This window comes from Chaetodon trifascialis, chromosome 18 (genome assembly GCF_039877785.1).
Source record: "Chaetodon trifascialis isolate fChaTrf1 chromosome 18, fChaTrf1.hap1, whole genome shotgun sequence".
Classification (NCBI taxonomy): domain Eukaryota; kingdom Metazoa; phylum Chordata; class Actinopteri; order Chaetodontiformes; family Chaetodontidae; genus Chaetodon; species Chaetodon trifascialis.
In genome coordinates, this window is record NC_092073.1 from 9,719,957 (window position 1) to 9,738,812 (window position 18,856).

Here is an 18,856-nt window from a genome sequence, read left to right on the forward strand (position 1 = left end):
TGGGATAATAATTATTTCTGCATTTAGTGCCAGCTGGGTGCCTGAGAAGGTCAGGGAACAGCATGAGGACAGGCTTATCTCCATGTTGGTGCTGGCTTCCATATGGCAGCAGACAATAGGAAAGGGCCTTGGCCCCGGACACAGCAGCATGGCACAGGACAGCTCCCACAGACAAAACACAACAACACACTGAGGCAGCACTCACCATGGTGGGTCTCAGAACTGCCACACAGGCTGGCTGGCTGAATGACTGCCCGCACAGCGGTGGACTGACAATAAAGGACAGTGGAGAGATGGGAGAGGGAAAGAAGTGGAGAGATTGTAGAGGCAATGAAAGAGAGCAACAGACAGAAATATAGCACAGGAGTGTAAAAAGACCCTTTCTATTTAGTAAAAATCATCAACTTGTTGCCTTTAAATCCTTGTCTCATTCAAGACCCAAATAGAGCTGAATGGAAACAATGAGAAAGGCTTTGGTAATTTATGAAGAGGACTTTGACCTCTCTATTGAAACTCTACCTTTATGCATTAGCCTGGTAAAGGCTTAAGATGTGATGAAAAGATGTGAACAGTGAGAGGTTAAGTCTCTTTCTTTTTTCCTCATTCTTCTGCTCCCTCTCCAACCGGCCCTTTCGACCTCGCCGTTCACAGGGTTACCATGGCACCAAAACGCCCGTAGCAAGCCAGCCTTAGCTTCATAAATCAGATTTTTACTGTGTAGCGCTCCTTTTAATCTCCATCCACTGACGGCTTTATTTGATTCCTTCTCTTTGGAAGCCTTTCAGCGGTCAGTCCATTGTGAAAAGAATTCGGCGGTGTGTGTATGCATGTGTATGCGTGTGTTTGTATGCATGTGCACAGGCGTGAGAAAAGGCCCATAGAAAAGCAATGTTGTCCAAGGCTCCTTTGAACCCCCTGCATGCATTTCTTTCGGTTTGAATTCCCAAGTGTCCCCTTCCCCGCGTGGTGACTTTGAGATGGAGCCTCAGTGAGAATCATCATCGTTTTTAATGACGAGTCGTTAATCCCCTACTGGGCTGCAATCATACCTCACTTTCATGTCCAATTGAGGAAGGGAGTCCATTTTTTCTCCCCTCTTCTTGTGCTTATTTTAAAAAATGTGACTCAATTTAATTAAAAGGGAACTTGGCAGTGTCCAGGCAGATCCATTACTTATTCATAAAGTGACTTTTGTTTCCGTGCGACCTGTTAATCAGAGTGACGCTGTAAAGAACATGAGCCAACTAAACCCCCTCCCACCGCCGCCATCAAACTTTAATACGACTCACTGGTCCGGGTCGCGGTCTTGTCTCAGAGTCCACCTCCCAAACAAACAGCCGAGGTGAGGGAGGGCAGCCCTGATAAGACAGACGGGTTCAGATGAGCGAGAGAGGAGCTGGTGCACGACCGAAGCGGTTAAAGCGTCTGAGGAGGATGACACACTGCTCCAAGGGCCATTTCAGTAACTGTCCCATTGATCTGCAAGTAAATGGATGAGATGGCTCTGTAATAGCAGGGACCTCTGGCTCTCAACAGCAGCTGTCCATCTCAGACATTGTAAGCTGTGATCGATGAGACGGCCATGTGAAATCAGATGCTGGGCTCAGGTAGTCGTGAATGTGCCTGAGAGAGCAAATGTACATGTGTTTGGTTGCTATGTTTGTATGGATTCAATCTTTCAAGTTTTTACAGATTGATAAAGTTTCATCTTAGTGAGAGTACATTTTGTTTGTGTGAAAGGTGCTATGTATGTGTGCAAATCCATTGATTTTGTAGGAAGGTTTGGGTTTGAGCTTTTGTTTCTGCAGTTGTGGGTGTGTGTGTAATTGCATGACGTAATTTCCACCAATGTAGCACCAATAAGAATCAGTTATTGATTAGCAAAGAAGTATTAAACTGAAATTAATTGATGCCTGAAAACTGATTTCATCACCCACATCACCTTCGAAACCCGCCTGGATTATATTTTGTTCCAGTGAAGAACGTAAATACTTTGGCAGCTGTGGCTCAAGTGGTTGATCATCATCACGGTTCAGTCTCCACCTTCTCCTGCATCGTACGTGAACCATGAAATCGTATGCATGAGACTAATTCTCAAAAGGTTTCATTTGTGATTAGGTGTCACTCTGAGAGCACATATCCGTCCATGTGCTATATATCCACATGGGAGTGAGTGTGCGTTAGAGAAGAGGCAGCCTGTATCACCGTATGGTGATCATGACAATGATGGTGACAGCCTCCTGCAGCTCAGCCTCTCTCCCTGCCTTCTGTCTGTCGGGGAAGCTGAGGAGCAGAGTAAAGGTCCAGAGTTCATTATGAGAGATTTTCCTCTTGACGAGGCACAGCAACCAGAGAATGTGGCGAGCTCTCATAACTCCCAACGCTGTCACAAAATCTTTGTCCACTTACATCCTAGACACAGGGACCTGGCTTGTCTGGAGTGGGTCTGTCTGTCCTATCTGTTCCCATTCAGCACAGGAAATTAATCTGAAAGCGCCTATGAAGAAATCGCCATTTCAGGCCATTAGCACTTGTCGTGCAAAGCCACCATTACTGAAATAACCCGAGCGGTGGAGAATATTGGACTTACTGGACCAATAGCCAATCCATGCTACATAAGTTTGGAAATCACCCACTTGGGGAATATTGTAACGGCCTTGTGCAAATATGGATGTATGCTCAGGAAAACCTGCCACAAGAAATGAAATGAGTAGGTTTCACTTCTTGAACAGCCTGAAGAAAGATTTCAATAAGCATAACAACCGTATGAGAGTAGAAAAACTTCATCTGTGTCTTATAAGATGAAATCAGGGTGGGCCACACACACATAAGCACATAAACATGCACATATAAAAGCTGCAGAAGAGGAATGAAATAAATCCATGTAACGGTTTTATGGCTTATCTTTATAGGATGTGATGGAATTTTAAGGATTTTTCCCATTGATTCATGAGTAAATGTTGACATTTGGGCCATTCATCAACACAAATCTGCCAATGATGAGGGTCAGTCAGCTGCTTTGTTTGATCGGATGGATTTTTTTTAGACTTGACGGTAAACCAATGCTTTATTGCGTGCAGATAGCGTGTTCTGTCGGTCGCTATAAAACGTTCCAATTTCAGATCAAAAAGTATAAAAAAAAAATAAAAAAAAAATTTAGAAGTGCCTGGCCCCTCCTGTTACCTAAGTTCAGAGGACTTTTGGAAGCTAAAGTGAATTTTTCTTTTTTAATTTATTGATTTTCTTGTTCCGTTTCTGGCGCGGCTGCCACACCCTGCTGTGGAGATTGGCATTCTGTGAAGGCGGGCCAACTGGCAACTGCTTTTTACTGCTACCAGCTGCTTTTGCTCATTGAAGTTGTTGCCTCTCTTTTACACATCAATCCACTTTCTCTCTCGTTTCTCCCCTCTCATTAATCTTTACAAGATCCCAGAGTATGGCACGAGTTAAGCTTTGCCACATTAACGGGCCTTTGAGGCCCGTTAAAGCTATTTTCGATAACGCATTGATTTTGATTCGACAAAAGCGTGGATGCCACTTGTTGAGCTAATTTCTTTTTCTAATTAAGTCTGTCCTGATGGTGATGGATTGGTGGGGGGCATGCAGGCGACTGGCTGAGTCTCCTGGGGTGTTAGGTGCTCTTGGTGAAAGGCAGACAGGGTGGGGCTCCATCGCTGGTCATGTTGAAGATGCCTCTTTCATGTTGTCCTTGCTCACTGACCCAGCGGTGTCCTTCAGACACTTTGGGGCCGTCAGAAGTTTCAAAAGCCTCCTCTCTCGTCCTTCTCCCTGCCTTCTTTAGAAGTTCACCTTGCCGGTGATTTGGTGGAAAAGTGGGTGGGGTAGGGCGCTTTAAAGGTGATAATGGTCTTTAATCTGCACCAATGATGATTTATCAGCTCCTGGCCAGCCCTCCGCACTGACTTTAAAACATGAAATAGAAACTATTACCTATTACCAGCTCATCACTCACTTCTTAGAATTTCTGAAGGTGGGGGGGGGGGGTGAGAAGGAGAAAGATAGAGGGGGAGAGAGAGGGAGGAGGTGGGATTCATCTTTTTTCCTCTCTTTTCAAAACCACCAGAGCTCCAATCCAATTTGCCAGGCATGCGGAGTTATCCTTAAGCCTGTCAAATGCACTGACAGGGAAAGCTGTCACTTCTCATATGGTCATATGGTCACAATCAGCACTCCAGTTATTTATAGGTCTCATTCTTCACACATTCGCTACTACAAGGTCCCCTCACCACTCTCAGAGACCAGAAGCGAGCCAGTTAACTCATTTAGTATCACCTCTTTACTGTTCTTTAAGCTGCTAACTACATGTTATTATAGAGCTTACAGCTTTTGGGAATTGTGTTTTTTTTTTAATGGATCTAACTTCTCATGAGCTGGTTTTGGGTTTTTAGCAGCAGATCTCACCCAGGGGCTCATAAAAGGAACAAAGGATGTGAAATGAACACATTTTCTCCCGATATTCTCATTTTGTGCAGCTCTTATACTATAGTATCAGAATTTATTTGGTAATTATATATTCAGGTAAGTGTCCTGCACAGATCAGCTTTAAATTAAAAGCTAAAGATTATGGTAAATAATGGGATATTAGCTTGCACTTGTGTGGGGCAAAGCTAATTAAATGTGCTTCAGCTACTCCTGCCTCCACTCAGTTACCAACAGCAAATATTGCCTCATTTCCGTGGCATGGCCATTGGCTTTGTGTATGAGTGTGTGTGTGTGTTTTTGTCATACCTGGAGGATATGTGTTAACTCAGCAGGTTGAGCATTACCAAAGACCTTTATTGTTCTCAGCTCTATAGAGAGTTCTTCAAACACCAGCCTATAATTAAAGGGCTCACTCCTACTTAATGCTTTTGTTGCTATGACCCTCCCCCATGCAAGAGGTTAGGCATAATGAGCATTTTGGGTATGTGGGTGCACAAATGAGCATATACTTGTGTGTGCAGGCAGATGCAGTGACAATATCTTAATCTTGTTTCGACTCACTGGTGCATTCATTCACACATCAGCCACCAGAGTCACCATCTGTGGGCAAACCCATGACCGCTTGGCCTCTTTTATCAGTGCTGGGGGCTAATCCTCTGAGGCTTGTCTGGGACTGTGGGGGATACCATCACAAGTGTCTCCCCTGCCACCCATTCCTTAAACCACCTGAAGGTGACAGTGTTTTGTCATCAGTGCCTCTCAGCTCCCTTCACTTAAAAGTGCACTCTAAACCCCCGGCGCCAAAGTGAGGCACCTAACCAGGCCTGAATAATTCTCTCATTACGAGCTTGGCTGAGTGCTTTGCTGGGTCACGTTTAAAATGTTGCTCCTTACAGGGTTTTTGCCTGTGAACGTGCAGCCTTGCCAAATGTGCTATGAGATGAAATAAGAGAAGCGCACAGAGAGGAGTTTTATGAGAGCTACCATCTCTCTTTTCTCATCTCTGTGATGTCTACTCATGAAGTTGCAGTTTCCTTTAGTGAATGCTGAAACGGCAGATCAGGGTTCCTCTCAGTGGAGGGAGTTAATTAGATCGCTTCTGTTATTGAGGACACAGTCTCTGCTTCTGTTACTTTGCTGTAATTTTCCATCTTTTTCGCCGGCGCCCTCTCGCATCGTATCTCTGTCACTCTCCCCACAGCTCTGTTTTTCCTGACTCAGAAGCAGTTTAGTCAGAGGATTAGAGGAGATTACACTGTGATCTGGTTTGTGATAACAACTCATAGTTTGGGGGACGCCTCTTTAGTCACCTGCACGGAAACAAAGAAAGAGACAAAACATCAAGCTCCTTTGTGTGAAATGCTACCAATGCGGCCTCATGACAGACTCAACCTTATTAACCTGTCTGTTGAAAGGCATGGAGAAACATTATCACATCTCTGTGCGCTTGCTGAAGCTCAAAGCCCATCTTGAGTTACACCGGTTCCAATCCCAGTGGCTGAGAAGAAACAACAGGATAGGGCTGATGTTAGTTAAAAGGGATGAGCGCTGGGACTTGCCTTAGCTGCTACGTCTCCTATTCGGGGGTGGAGTCGGGGGCATTCTTGCATAAGCATGTGTGTGCACTGGGAACGCTGCCACTGCCGTTATCTTGTAGACTAAAAGCCTGTCACAGCTGACCTCATAGCTTTCTGTTGCGCTGAACATGGACAGTTATGGCCCTCTAAATCCTTTGGCAGGACAAAGACACTCTAAGATCACCTTTGGCTCGCTGCAATGTCACAAGATCAGCTTTTGGAATATATACACATGTTCTTCAGTATCAAACCGCTTCTTGTTTGCTGTTGTTTGTTGACTTTGCTGTCCTCCAAACATTGTCATTTTCTCGTAGGGGGTCAAACGTATCCATTTAAACCAATTTACATTAAAAGATATAATTATACTTGACCAGTTCTGCACCTGATGGCCTTTTCCATGCCTTGATTATTGACTGCCAGGGCTCCTGATTAGCATGTCGGTCACAGGGAAGTGGTGGCCCACGGTCATGATGATAATTGAGATCATAATCACAGCCAATGAGTTTGTGTGTGTGTGTGTGTGTGTGTGTGTGTGTGTGTGTGTGTGTGTGTGTGTGTGTGTGTGTGTGTGTGTGTGTGTGTGTTTTTATGCTGGTCGTAGTGGTCGACTCGAGGGTTGGGGGCCTCCCAGCTGTCACAGAGATTTTGATTGATTGATGCCTGATGCGAGATGATTGATGCATACTCACATTAAGCCGAGTGGCGGCCATGCCAACGCTCGTCGCGGCTTTAGCAGTTTAAGGCAGCGTTACGGCTTCATTAAGGCAGAGAGCCACTGTGGCCATAGATCATGGCGGTGACAGGCCAACATTATGTCTGGCTGGGTTGATAATGATGTCATGAATGTGAGGGTCACAGGTTGAGGGGGCATTAACATATGTAAGGCTCCCGGAGGTTGATGGGAGATAGCAGTAATGGCAGGATTTCTTCTTCGCTGACTTGACTGTGACTTCGTAAGCTGCTGCAGACGCTCTACAATATTGTAATACATGCACAGAACAGGTGGATTTGATATGTTATGTTTCATTAACATAACTGTTGAATAAAATAAGTAACAACAACAGCCCCCCAAAATTGTTCAGTATAAAAAGTATGCTGTATTTTTAGCACATTTTGGCTTGTTTTAAATGATCCCTTAACAGAACTGAATGATTTGTCATCCAAATCACCTGTTGGTGCCATATTTGTCATAATGTTTTTAGGTTTATAGGCTCTGATTTTCTCATTTTCATCCTTTTATTTTTGCTCTTTTTGTCTCGCCATCTGTCAGTATCCGCCAACCTCCTGACCCTCCTATTGATTATTACACAACATTGATAGCCTAAATTGAAATGATACTACCGGCCTCATGTTTTTTTTCCTTTTGCTCGTCTGTCTGCGTGGCCATTACTAAAGGTCATGACCCCTTACCTCCTCCCTCCTCTGTCATTCTGGCTCTCATAAGAGGCCTTCAAGACTTAATCCAGTAATGGAGGAGACAGGAGAGCAGCCAGTACAGGACGCCAGGGGATGGTGGGGAGGGGAAAAGCTCCCCTCTTCTCCTTCTATTCCATCCCCTGTCATTTCTTTCTGTAGCTCTGTCCATTCCCTAGAAATACCACCAACCAGTACTCCCCCTGCCCCCCACCCCTTTCCCTCTTCTCACCACTTAAGGCTTGGACCAGCTGAGCCAGGAGCAAAAAAAAATCATTGGAATCCATCTTTTTAATTCTGCTTTATTACACCCACTATCAATATTGTTATTGTTTAAAGTGGCCCTGACTCTAGCTGGGCTCTGACTGATGGGAGTCCCACCGTGCCTCTCTTGTTAATTATGTATAGAGGAGGCAGCGGCGGCACAGGGGGTCGCGGAAGAGAAGACTTGGGGGCTGCTTGTGTATGGGACAACGAGGAAAGCTACGGAGGGCTAGTGTGAATTATTTACTGTTGGCTCGTGGCTCGCCCGCTGAGCACCAGGCACTGACATTTGGAAAGGGAGCGATTGTCTGCATTCAGCACAGTGTGATGTCGCGCTGGGGTAAATGAGATACTTTACAGGTGTGGGCCTTCCAGAATGAACCTGGGTGACCTCAGTGCCCTAATACAATACAGGATATCTGCTCAGCTTGTTACTTTCTAAAAGGGGCTTTTAAAAAAAAAAAATGGGTGTACACGTGACCAGAAATAAACCTTCCAATTCAGCCAGTCCCACTAAAAATGATGCACCAGATGTCAAATGATACATTTCTGAATGCATATGTAATATATGGCCAATGCAGCAGTGCTACTTAGGCCCATTTGAAATCTAATATTAGCCTTTCATTATAGGTAGCCAGTGGGAATGTGTCACTCTGGCAACGGGCTAGAATAGCAAACGAGTAGGAGCGGGTCAGCTGCATGTGAATATTCGCATCTGGAGTAGATTCATCTGCCCATTCACATGCTGATATGCTTGCATATATTTGCATCAAAGGACCGTGCCGGTGTTTTAATCCATTTAGTGCATTTTTACACACTCTTATTCATGTTCCAAAGCATACCATTGACTGTTTTTATGTGTTTTTTTTCCCCTCCCCACAGGCGAACATTGGTTGTCATTCATCACAGAATAATATGAAAATGAACTTGCAGAGAACAGATGGTGAACTCTCAGTTCACAGAACACTGTTGTTGCATGGTAATGCAGTTGCAAATGGGACTTGTTTTTAAAGGTTTTGTGGGGATACGTTCAAGTGGTGGTAAGAAGATCAGAGATCCCTGGGCTGACTGCTGCCCTTTAATTATTTTCTAATAATGATTTCTCTTAAGTTTCAAGCCTCTGCAAGTTTCAAACTCAGCATGTAACACTGTTTGCCTGCAGGTAGGAAAATGCAAATCGCTATCCTTTGGAAAATACTCAGTAAATCATTCATAATGAGTAATTATCTATATTTGCAGGAAAAAAATAGACCACAGTATTTGCTCAACACAGGAAGATATTTTCTTTCATGTATAAAGTACATGAGTCATTCTTCCAACAAATGAGTAAATCAGAATGTCAGTTTACCACCACTTGGAATCTGAGATGTGTTGAACGGCACAGTGGATGAGGTTTGATGGCAGCTGACATCACCAACTTTTTATGTGAGTACTATTCCATCACATTCTCTGGCTTTTAGCAGGAGCTCACCCCAAGACCCGTCTTTGATTTGCTTCCCTCCAGTCTGTCTGTTTTCCTGCTACTGTGCTGAGGCTGTGGTACGCTGTGTTTGAAAAACTTGTGCCTCTCTAATAAGCTGCCCCCGGGCATTCCAGCACGTAAGAGCAGCTGAAGGATGAGGCGCTTTCAGAATGCAAAGTTAAGAAGCCAGTCAAGTGGGAAAGAGGGGTTTGGCAGGGGGGCGTGGGGTCACACAGCGGTGTGATGAGCTCAGCTGGACCTGGCCAGCCATGTTTTAGATGTTTGGATTGTTTCTGTGGGAGTCTGACTGTGGCAGTACACCAAGACTGCGGAACAAGGAGACGGAGCAGCTTCCTCCCCTTTCTCTTTTATACTCCGTAGTTGTGAAACTTGTTAAATCAATTAGTTTGCAGGTTTCTCTCCCTCTATTTTCCCCACCCTTAATTCCACAACAGTTTATTCACTTTCATTTAGCAGGTTGTCAAACTTGAGACGTGGCATCTGTTTTCCGCAAAGCACTTAAGGCATCCACACTCGAGGCATCCATCCTTGGCTGAGCAAACTCTTCTCAAGATCCACTCGGCTCCTTCTCGTCTAAGTGCTGACGATCGTCTAGCCGCCGCCTCTGCCAAATTCTCCAGCCCTCTTCGTGTTTTGGAGTGTTACTTAAAAGAAAAACCTGCAAAGGTGACTCGTTGCTGCGGCACACCAGCATTTATTTGAGGTCACCTAATGCAAAATACAGCGACCAATTTCATTTTTCACGGCGCCAACCTATACTTAGACCAAATATTTTGGTGTCAGGGTCCATAAATGAGTACACTGGAAGCCAAAGTCACATACCCCCAGCTCACTTCTCTTCTGGCCTCTTCGTGTCAAGCTAGCTGATATCTCATAAAAGCTGTCATTAAAGCCTGATGGGCTCATAAAAGCTGAGCTAACCTGTTTAGATGGATACTTTAGCCTATGGCTTTCACACCATATTTAAGACCTGCTCTTCACTCTTCTTACCCTGAAGAGGAAAGTTGACCCATCAGATGCCCCCGTGTGACATAAACAGCGTAACACCACACAGTGCAGATGCAGGCATGAAAAATTTGTAAGCGAAGGGAATTAATCCCACTGTTATGAGACAGCTTTCACACACATGTTTTCATATTGTTTATATGAGTCTTTATGAAAATATTGTGTTAGAATTCCCAGGCATGATCCAGCAAATTAACTTCTTGTGTGCTTGCAAGTTTTCAGGCACGTGATAAGCTTTAATCATCAGCATGCAGTGCAGCTTCGTCTCATTACGAAGTGGCACTGCTCTGAACTTGCTATTCGCATGCATGAGTGTGGTGTGTTTGTGCCTGTGTGAATACATTATGCAGTCCCAACCATCTCTCCGAGTGTGCAAGTGCCTCTGAATCAATGGGTTGGGATTACAGGCCTAACTTCAAAGTTCCTCACTTTCTCCATGCAGTGTGCAGCTGTCAGTCAGAAGCTGTCTGACTCCTTTCTTCCTAGACAATAACCTATAGAAAAGTTGCCAGCAATTGAGGAGAAGACAGTTCTCAGAGAGTCTATCATCCGTACACATTTTTAGCCGTGCCCATACAGCAGTGCCCAACATGCCATCTTAATGATGTGCTCTCCCTCTTCACATGATGTTTTGCAGTGCATGAAAGAACCTCTACATCTTTCAAAGAAACACAGTTTTTTTTGTTTTTTTTTAACTCAGTGGATGAGCAGGAATGAAAAGAGAGTCAGTTGCTGATGTTGGATATAAATTGGGTTACACCGGATTGGATTTGATGCAACTCATTAGAGTTAACTAAATAAATGTATTTTCTGAGAACGTATGGAAAAGTTCACTCTTTAGTTCAGTACATGCGCTTCTCCTTACCTTGATTTACTTAATTTGACATTAAAATCAAGACTGAAGCACTGCATTTTTACAGTCAGACATATCAAGTCTTTATTTTACAGGGAAAACAAACTTGGCCTCTATAAGTTGCATTTACTTCAAATGAAAAGCCACTTCGACCTCCTGTCTGTCCTTCACTCTGAGTTTGGGCAGCTGCAACAGCTTCACAGGATCAGCTGAATAATTGACACATTTCTGGACTGCACCTGAGCATCCAGCTTTTCTTTAAAAAAGAAGAAAAGAAACTTTTATTTACGAGATTGTTTTGGCCATCCGGCTGGCTCTACCACAGCACTGCCATGAGCGATTCTGCTGGCCTGCAGAGTCCCACATCAGCCTCTTTTAGCATTGAAGCCACAGACCATATATCGGAAGTTTTATAACAACCAAAAGCTCTTTTACTTCCTCTTTATAAAAAAGGGTCACACCTGTTTCCTTCCAACCACGAATAAAACGTCCACATGGCACAACATGCGGGAAAAAAAAGCGAGCCTTTGATCAGTTCCAGTGCGTTCGCTTTGGAACTAAAGCTGTAAAACTTGCCGGTGAAAAGTCAGGGCAGGAGGTGTCCATGGTGTCTCTGTCAAATGTAGACAGCTGCAAGACCGATTCGTCGCTTGCACCTGTATTTGGACAATCCCTCAAATGGAAGAATAGAATAGAGACATGTTTGAAATGTAATGACTTGTAGAGGAAAGTGGTTGTTGCACGTGTCCTTGGGTCAATAAAGCAAACTGGGGAAAAGATGGGGTGGGGGTTTTATGTGTGCTGAGACAAATGGGGGTTTGAAATACTGAGGGGTATCGGTCTCTAAAGGGACAAAGAGAACTGCTTCTTTTCTTCATTTACTGTGAGCTGTGTTTTCCTAGCGGAGGGCCTTCTGTGGTTCCCTTCAGGGCAGAACTGTTTCTTCATTTTTCACAATCGGGAAGCAAGAGAGGAATGGTACACCAGGGACTATCACAGATGATACCTCTTAAGACCCCCAAGGACCCCATATAGGCTGCCCAGAAGTCTGAACAGAGCCAAGGGCACACAAACACACACACATTCACACCCAGCTCAACAACAGCTACAGCCCCCATCAAGAGGTGGAGTTTTTAGCTGGCAAAGCGCCACTGTCTGTGCATCAGTCACAGGAGGACATGGGTGAAGTCAGAGCCTGACAAATCCAGGGTATTATCAGGCCTTTGTCCAGCCTGCAGCTGTCACTTACCAGGCTAGTGGGAGAGGATGAGGGGGACAGAAGGGAATTCATGACCTATCCCTGTAACCACAGCGGAGGATTGAGGCATTCATAGATAAAACATATGGGAAGAAAAAGAAAAATAGGAGAGAGATGAGGCAGGAAAAAAAAATGGGAGATATTTTTATGAAGATGGGAGAGAGAGTAGAGAGGGAAAGAATTGCCGGGAGAGGGGTATATGCTTCAAATGCTTTCGTTTGATTGCAAGAATCATGCCAGATTGGCCGATATATGCTGATTTCCTCTGAAGACTCTAAAAAAAATAGTTTATCTTTGTCCCTCTCCCCTTCAAAAATGACCAGCGGTAATGCAGATCTAATCTTTTTCTATCATTGCAGTAGGTCCCAAAGGCTGTCCATCTCCCCAAAACTGCCTCATCTTTCTGTCTTTGAAATAAATGAAAGTCCACAGGGCGATGGAATAAAGATGAGCTAAGCCTTTGACTTGATGCAAGATTGCCAAAGGGCCCAAACTTAAGAAGCCTGCCCCCTCATCTGCTGCATGGAGATACTGGGACCAGAGCAAGAAACCAGATAATCTGATAGAATTTCAATCAACAGTGATCAGATAAGAAATAACAGACTGTCTGATTTTAAAGTAACAACGAAGCTCCAACAGTTCTGCCTTTTTCCCTTGACTTGGAAATTAACAAGTCTGTGACTACTCCAAGAACTCCTGTCAAACTTCTCTTGAAATTTCATCCCCGGGATTATAACGCTCTCACTCTGATTGGCTGGAACTGGCCCCTGACCCAAGATACGCTCATATGACCCATGTGACACTCTCAGTGATTGGATTACTCCTTTATTAGCCAGTGGCAGTGTTTATAGGACATACCGAGACTTGGCGCGACTTTGATCCACCAACAGAAGCAACCATGTGCCATAGTTTGCATCCTCGGCCTAAGCCTTGCGGTGTGTGAGACATCTGCCAAATCCTCCCGGATCAAAGGATGACTATTACACAGACAGACGTCCACATACCCCAAACTGCAGCTTTAGAGGGCTCATGACCCCCTGTCAACGGGTCAGGTTAAAAAACACAGGTGGGATGGGGGTCACACGCTTGCATGCACAACACTGGTTCTTCAGTCTGCTGCAGAACAAGAGCACTAACAAATATGTCGCTGTCGAAGCTGTGATCTGTTTTAAATAAAACCTGAAATTTATTCACAATGCTATGTTCATTTGAAGTTCAAAATGCTTAGGATTTATTTCTTTTTTTCTTTTTTGCTCCAGAGCATTTTCGTACTTCAACTAGTTTTTATTCTTGTTCTTAATAAGAGAGAGGATGAGTTGGAGCAGCAGGAGGAGAAGCAGCTCAGTAGATGGTCTGTTGTTGTTCAGATGGACCTGAATCCCCGTTGTCTGACCTGACTCTGCATGCCTGTGAGATCACAAGTTCACTTCTCCCAACAAGCCTTCAGAATAAGCTTTCAGCCAAGCTATAAATACAGCAGCGGTGTGACTTTACTGAATGCAAGTGTCTGTGAAGCATGTTGAAGAGAGACAGGGAAAGGACAGAGCTGTGTGTCTCTTTCGACATCTGCGTGTTGCACTCTGTGTTTTGTGGGTATGTTTGCGTGCATTTGGGATCCACATGGCCGACCTGAGAGACCAAGTGCTGACATTTCAGTCTGCGAACGCACAGATGAATTTTGAGCAAATCTCATTATACAGGCCAGAATGAAGATGCTGGCTGTGAAAATGCTGTGGCATATGAATACTTTATCTCCCCCATGTTTTTTAATTCCTTTACAGGCGCCCATTCCATTTTCCATTGACTCACAATTGGAAAAAAAGGGCTTTCGGAAAAAAGAAAAACAGCGCTGGGACTAAGTCCTGCAAGCTCGTACGATCATGATGCAGACAGCCTGCTTGTACCCCTGAGTACAACCTGTGACCTTTTTCCCTTATGCACAAACATATGGCTTATAGCAAACTGATGAGCAGCGCTCATTCATATTCCCTCATACACATGTATTGCTGGCTTAGGTGACACATTTATTCTAATTGCTGAGGTGGTCTGCTGACGTAAATTGCCACCAACCCCCCCAAATATCTCTTCCTGCAGCTCTTGTTCTTCAGGCCCATTACAGGCGTTGATGTATTCGCAGGGGAATTTATAAGCGGTGACACCTGATGCAGCGGCAACGATCATGCTGACTAATTACACATTGAGGTGCCCAAGCATTGGGAGGCTCAATGGCGGCTGAATCCATCTTCTTTATGTATGGAGACAGGCCTGCTGCCGCCTGTTACAGTGATAGTGGGCAGCTTCTGGTGTCTCTCGTGTTTGATTCCCGCTCTTCCCCACTGCTTAGCTTTCCAACTCTTTCTTCTTGCCATATGAATATATTTGCACTGGAGAATTCCATGGAGTGCTTTTCAAGAATCTCATCAACTTGGTGCCCCCATGGTGGGTGGAGGACCAAGAGGAGAAGCCCCCGCAGATAATCTAGATATTGCACAGGCCTCCTTTGAACTACCATGACGAATTCACCCATCGTTAAATCCCAACCCTACTCCCAGCCCCTGCGCAATGCAATTTCCATTTGTAGCACTTTGAGAAATATATTGAAGTGCCTCGCTGCCAGTCGTTTAATTTGCTGAAGATCTTGTCTTCACTGATCTTCTCTCATTCCACTCCCCACCATTTCATCCACCGCACACTGGAGCAGAAATTTGGTAATATGCCATCTATTCTCTCTCAGATTGATGCTTTATTGGGTGAGAGAAGGGCAATAGGTCTTGTTGTGGAGGAAGTGTATATGAGACTCAAGCAGTCTTGTTTATTGCCTGGGTTGTGGCCCTTTTTCTGGATCCCCAGCTGCCCCCTCTGGTTCCTCTAGCCTAGTGGTGCATGTTTGAGATGCTGATGCTAGCACTCACCCTCCCTAGAGGGTCAAAGAGAAAAATTTACGAGGCTGTTTGCTTGGAGTCAGCCTGGTCTTCTCTTTGACCAGCCTCAGGGATTAAACTAATTGCACGCGTTGGGCTTCCCGAATCTGTTTGGTGTTTTTCCACCCATTTCAGTCTGGTCAAACCTCTCTCTCGAGTAGGGATGATGACAGGTACTGTGTTTCAACATATGTATTAGCCAGCATCTACAGTATTACGTAAATGTGAAGAAAATTCAGAATTGCAGATGTGTTTTCATGTTTTCTCCTCAATTGCAGGCATTGTGAGTGCACGCATGGTATAGCTCAGGCAGAAACGTTTTCTTAGAATACATCTTGAGGGAAATCTGGAAGCCTCAGGGTGTAGTAGTGTGTTTGCAACAAACAGATGGACTCAATGTGGATATACAGCACATAGCATTGGTAATTGAAGCCTATAGTGGTTTCATACAGTATACTAACTCTTGTGTGCTGCTTTTGTAGCTAAAAGTAATAAAAACATTTATGATAAAAGAGAGCAAATTTGGAGGAATACTTCTTTTATGAGCCTTTAAATGTTGCCATAAATTTGCACATATAGCCTACTTAGCCCCGTTGTTTACAGACTGCTATTAAGTAATTTAATTTCTTTAACATCGTATATGCTATTTAAGCAACCTCATGCAAATATAAAGGGAACATTGATTTTGTAATGAGCAGTAATAGAAGGACTTCACCATCACCCACCACCCTAAAAGCATAAGCCAGCTCACACCCCAATGAGCCACTTAATTGCCCTCATCCACATAAAAAGGCTTAATGTACGCTCCTGCGCTCCCACACACATAAAACTATAGGAATCAAATGGAGTATAACTAACACAATTGATTCTGATCAGGCAGTACGAATAACACGATAACCGTGTCTCGCCAAGTGCTACTCAGGGGCATGCACCAAGATCCGTTCATCCTTTATGAGCTGCTATTTATTGTGCTTTTAATGAAGCTTGATTGGCAGCATGTCCTAGTGCCCATTATCATCAGAAGGATGTGCTCATTCTAATCTGCAATTATCGCCATAATTGCGCCCAGAATCCTGTGGGCCCAAATAAGCAATCACTTCCACCGCTGGTTTGCCACCTGTAAGTGCTACTCGGTAGGACACACAATGACAGGGTGACGGGTCCTAGCTGACTTAGTTTCTTTCCCTTCTCTCACATGCTTTTGATTAACCTTCGCCTTCCTCAGCAAGCACCATGCCCAAGAACACTACCTCCTACCTTTATCTCTCTTTCCTTCCCTCAACCTATCAATCCCACTCCCTACATCCCCAAGCTCCCATCCCCTCCCAGCGCAAATTCCTAACCTTTGGTCACTTTCATCCCTGTGGTATGCATAAATGCAGGCTTATTATCAAGCCGGTTGTCTCATCATAATTATGCGTTTTGTCATGTGCTGCTTCTGTAGCTTGTGATAAAAGGAGAGCCTGATTAAGCCGAGGGAAGGCTATTGATTCCTATTGACAGCCCCTCAAAGCCCCTTAATGAAGGGGATGTAAATTAGGGTTTTCCACAGTGTTTAATGACTGTGTACCATAAAAGGCCAACATTCTCCTGCAGTCTAAAAGGGACATGCATCACTCCCAATGGTGCACGAGGGACACTTTCAGTTATAGGGATGCTCAGGACGTAGGAGGCAGGAGGGGGAGAGGGCAGAAAGAATGAGCACATAGGGATGTCGGTTAGGTATGCAAAATGAAATCATGGCTGTCAGATCAAGGGATCCTCTATACAATTTAGAGGGGTGTTAGGGTGGTCAGGTGAACTTTAAAATATGGAAAAGCGTCAGCAGCAACATGCTAGCTAGAGTAATGTCCCAGGTGTTATTTCTGAGTGAGGGCTTGCTGAAAAATTTCCTCCAAATACTCGCTCAGCGTGCTACATGAATTCAAAACAACTACTTCCACTATCTCACCTCTTCTCTCTCGCTCTCCCAGCAGCGAGATGGCCCCCAGTAACCACGACCGGATACAAAGGCTGAGGCACGAGTTCCAGCAGGCCAGGCAGGAGGAGGACCTCGAGGACCATCGGCACACCTACAGCCTCAGCCAGCCCTGGGTGAGTGTTCGATAGCAGCTGCGCTCCATCGGAGTGGCGCTGAGCCGCACAGACCCAGAAGCATATAGTCTAACATCCCCTGCGCTCAGAGATCTTTCCCCTGATGCACCACTGGACACTCAGATTATCTCCAAAGCCACCAGCTGATTAATGGATGTCTCACACTCAAATAATTTGTTTTGTGATCTGAAACTTGTACCACTGACATGACCTTTCTTCTACTTTGTAGCACAGCATGATATCTTTTTTTTTTCTTTTTAGCAGCAAGCACTTAAAACTCAATAATTTAATATTTCAACATTACTACATATAGAAAATACCCTTTGTTCTTGGCATTCCCTTGAAGATAATAGCTATTACCCAGTTCATTTGATCAAATATACAGGAGATAAGTATATTAAAGTTTATTTTTTCCAACTGATGTTAGTGTCACAAAGAGCCAAAAAAACACTGAGCATGAAGATAATTTGTTTTCTGCGTCATTCATTCATTCCTGCATCCTGGGTTTACCAATAATAACAATCATATTTGTGAAAAGAATAATAATTGTTACAACACAGCATGGCGCCCTGCACAACATCCAGTGAAGTGCCTCAATTGTCTGTCATCCTTTTGGGGACCGTCTGTGTTGTACGCCTGCCAGACTATCTGACTCATGTCGATAAAACTTCAGGCTTCACTCCCAACTTCTGACAAATTTCTTTGACTAATTTCTAATTTCCGGGTCCAACCTTTGACCTGGAACTAATTGCTAATTACTCATCTCTGTCTGTGTCTTTTCTGTCTTGGAAATATGACACACTTAGGGCAGGAAGGAGGAGAGGAAATGAACATGGGAAGCATTTGATGACAAGTGACTATTCAGGACTTTGAGGAAAAGAAAAGGGAGAGAAATTGAAGACAGTGAGGCACACTGTTCATTTTAATTTTCATTAGGCTTGATTAAAGGGATTTTTAAATTAGAAATTTTAAATTAAAATGGGAGTTTTTTAAGCCGTTCTCCTCTTCCATGATTGATCTGTACTAACAATGGGATTTACTCATCATAATTGGAAAAATGTAGTCAAGTTAATTCCTTTGTTAATTCATTCAGACCTGATCTCATATTCCTTCCTGCTGTGCACGAGAAGTTCAACTGTGCCGGGAGTTTAAGCAAAGAAACACTCTCCATCATCTTTCCACATGTTTACTATATCACTGATCATTTTTAAATGCAGCCCCACAGTTTGCTTCGCTCTAACTTCGGAAGTGATATGTCTCATTCATTCATGCTTTATTTAAGATCATGCATCCTCTTTTTTTGGGTATAGAGCCAAACTTGTATAATCAAGCAGGAACAAGTTAGAGGTCAGTAAGTGTATATTTTTGCGGTGTAATGGCTCGAGCCATTACACCGTGACTCTCCTAACCTGCTCGTGGAGGAAAGACGGGTAATTGTTGCACCGAGCATTGCTATTTTCTAAATTATGGGTCACAATGCCAGACCTTGAAAGTTAAAGTATTTGGCATTCAATTTTCGGGAGAATTATCAGTGTCAGTTTGTCA

At 44.1% G+C, this 18,856-nt stretch overlaps 1 protein-coding gene across 2 annotated transcripts in view; it reads left to right on the forward strand.

Moving 5' to 3' along the window:
- LOC139346829 (partitioning defective 3 homolog) overlaps positions 1-18,856 on the forward strand; it is a 314,486-nt gene that overhangs the window by 282,732 nt on the left and 12,898 nt on the right. For both annotated transcript variants that reach the window (XM_070986146.1, XM_070986145.1), the window contains one exon: positions 17,191-17,311. In XM_070986146.1, coding sequence (XP_070842247.1) covers positions 17,191-17,311 — 121 coding nt within the window. The remainder of the gene's footprint in view (positions 1-17,190; positions 17,312-18,856) is intronic.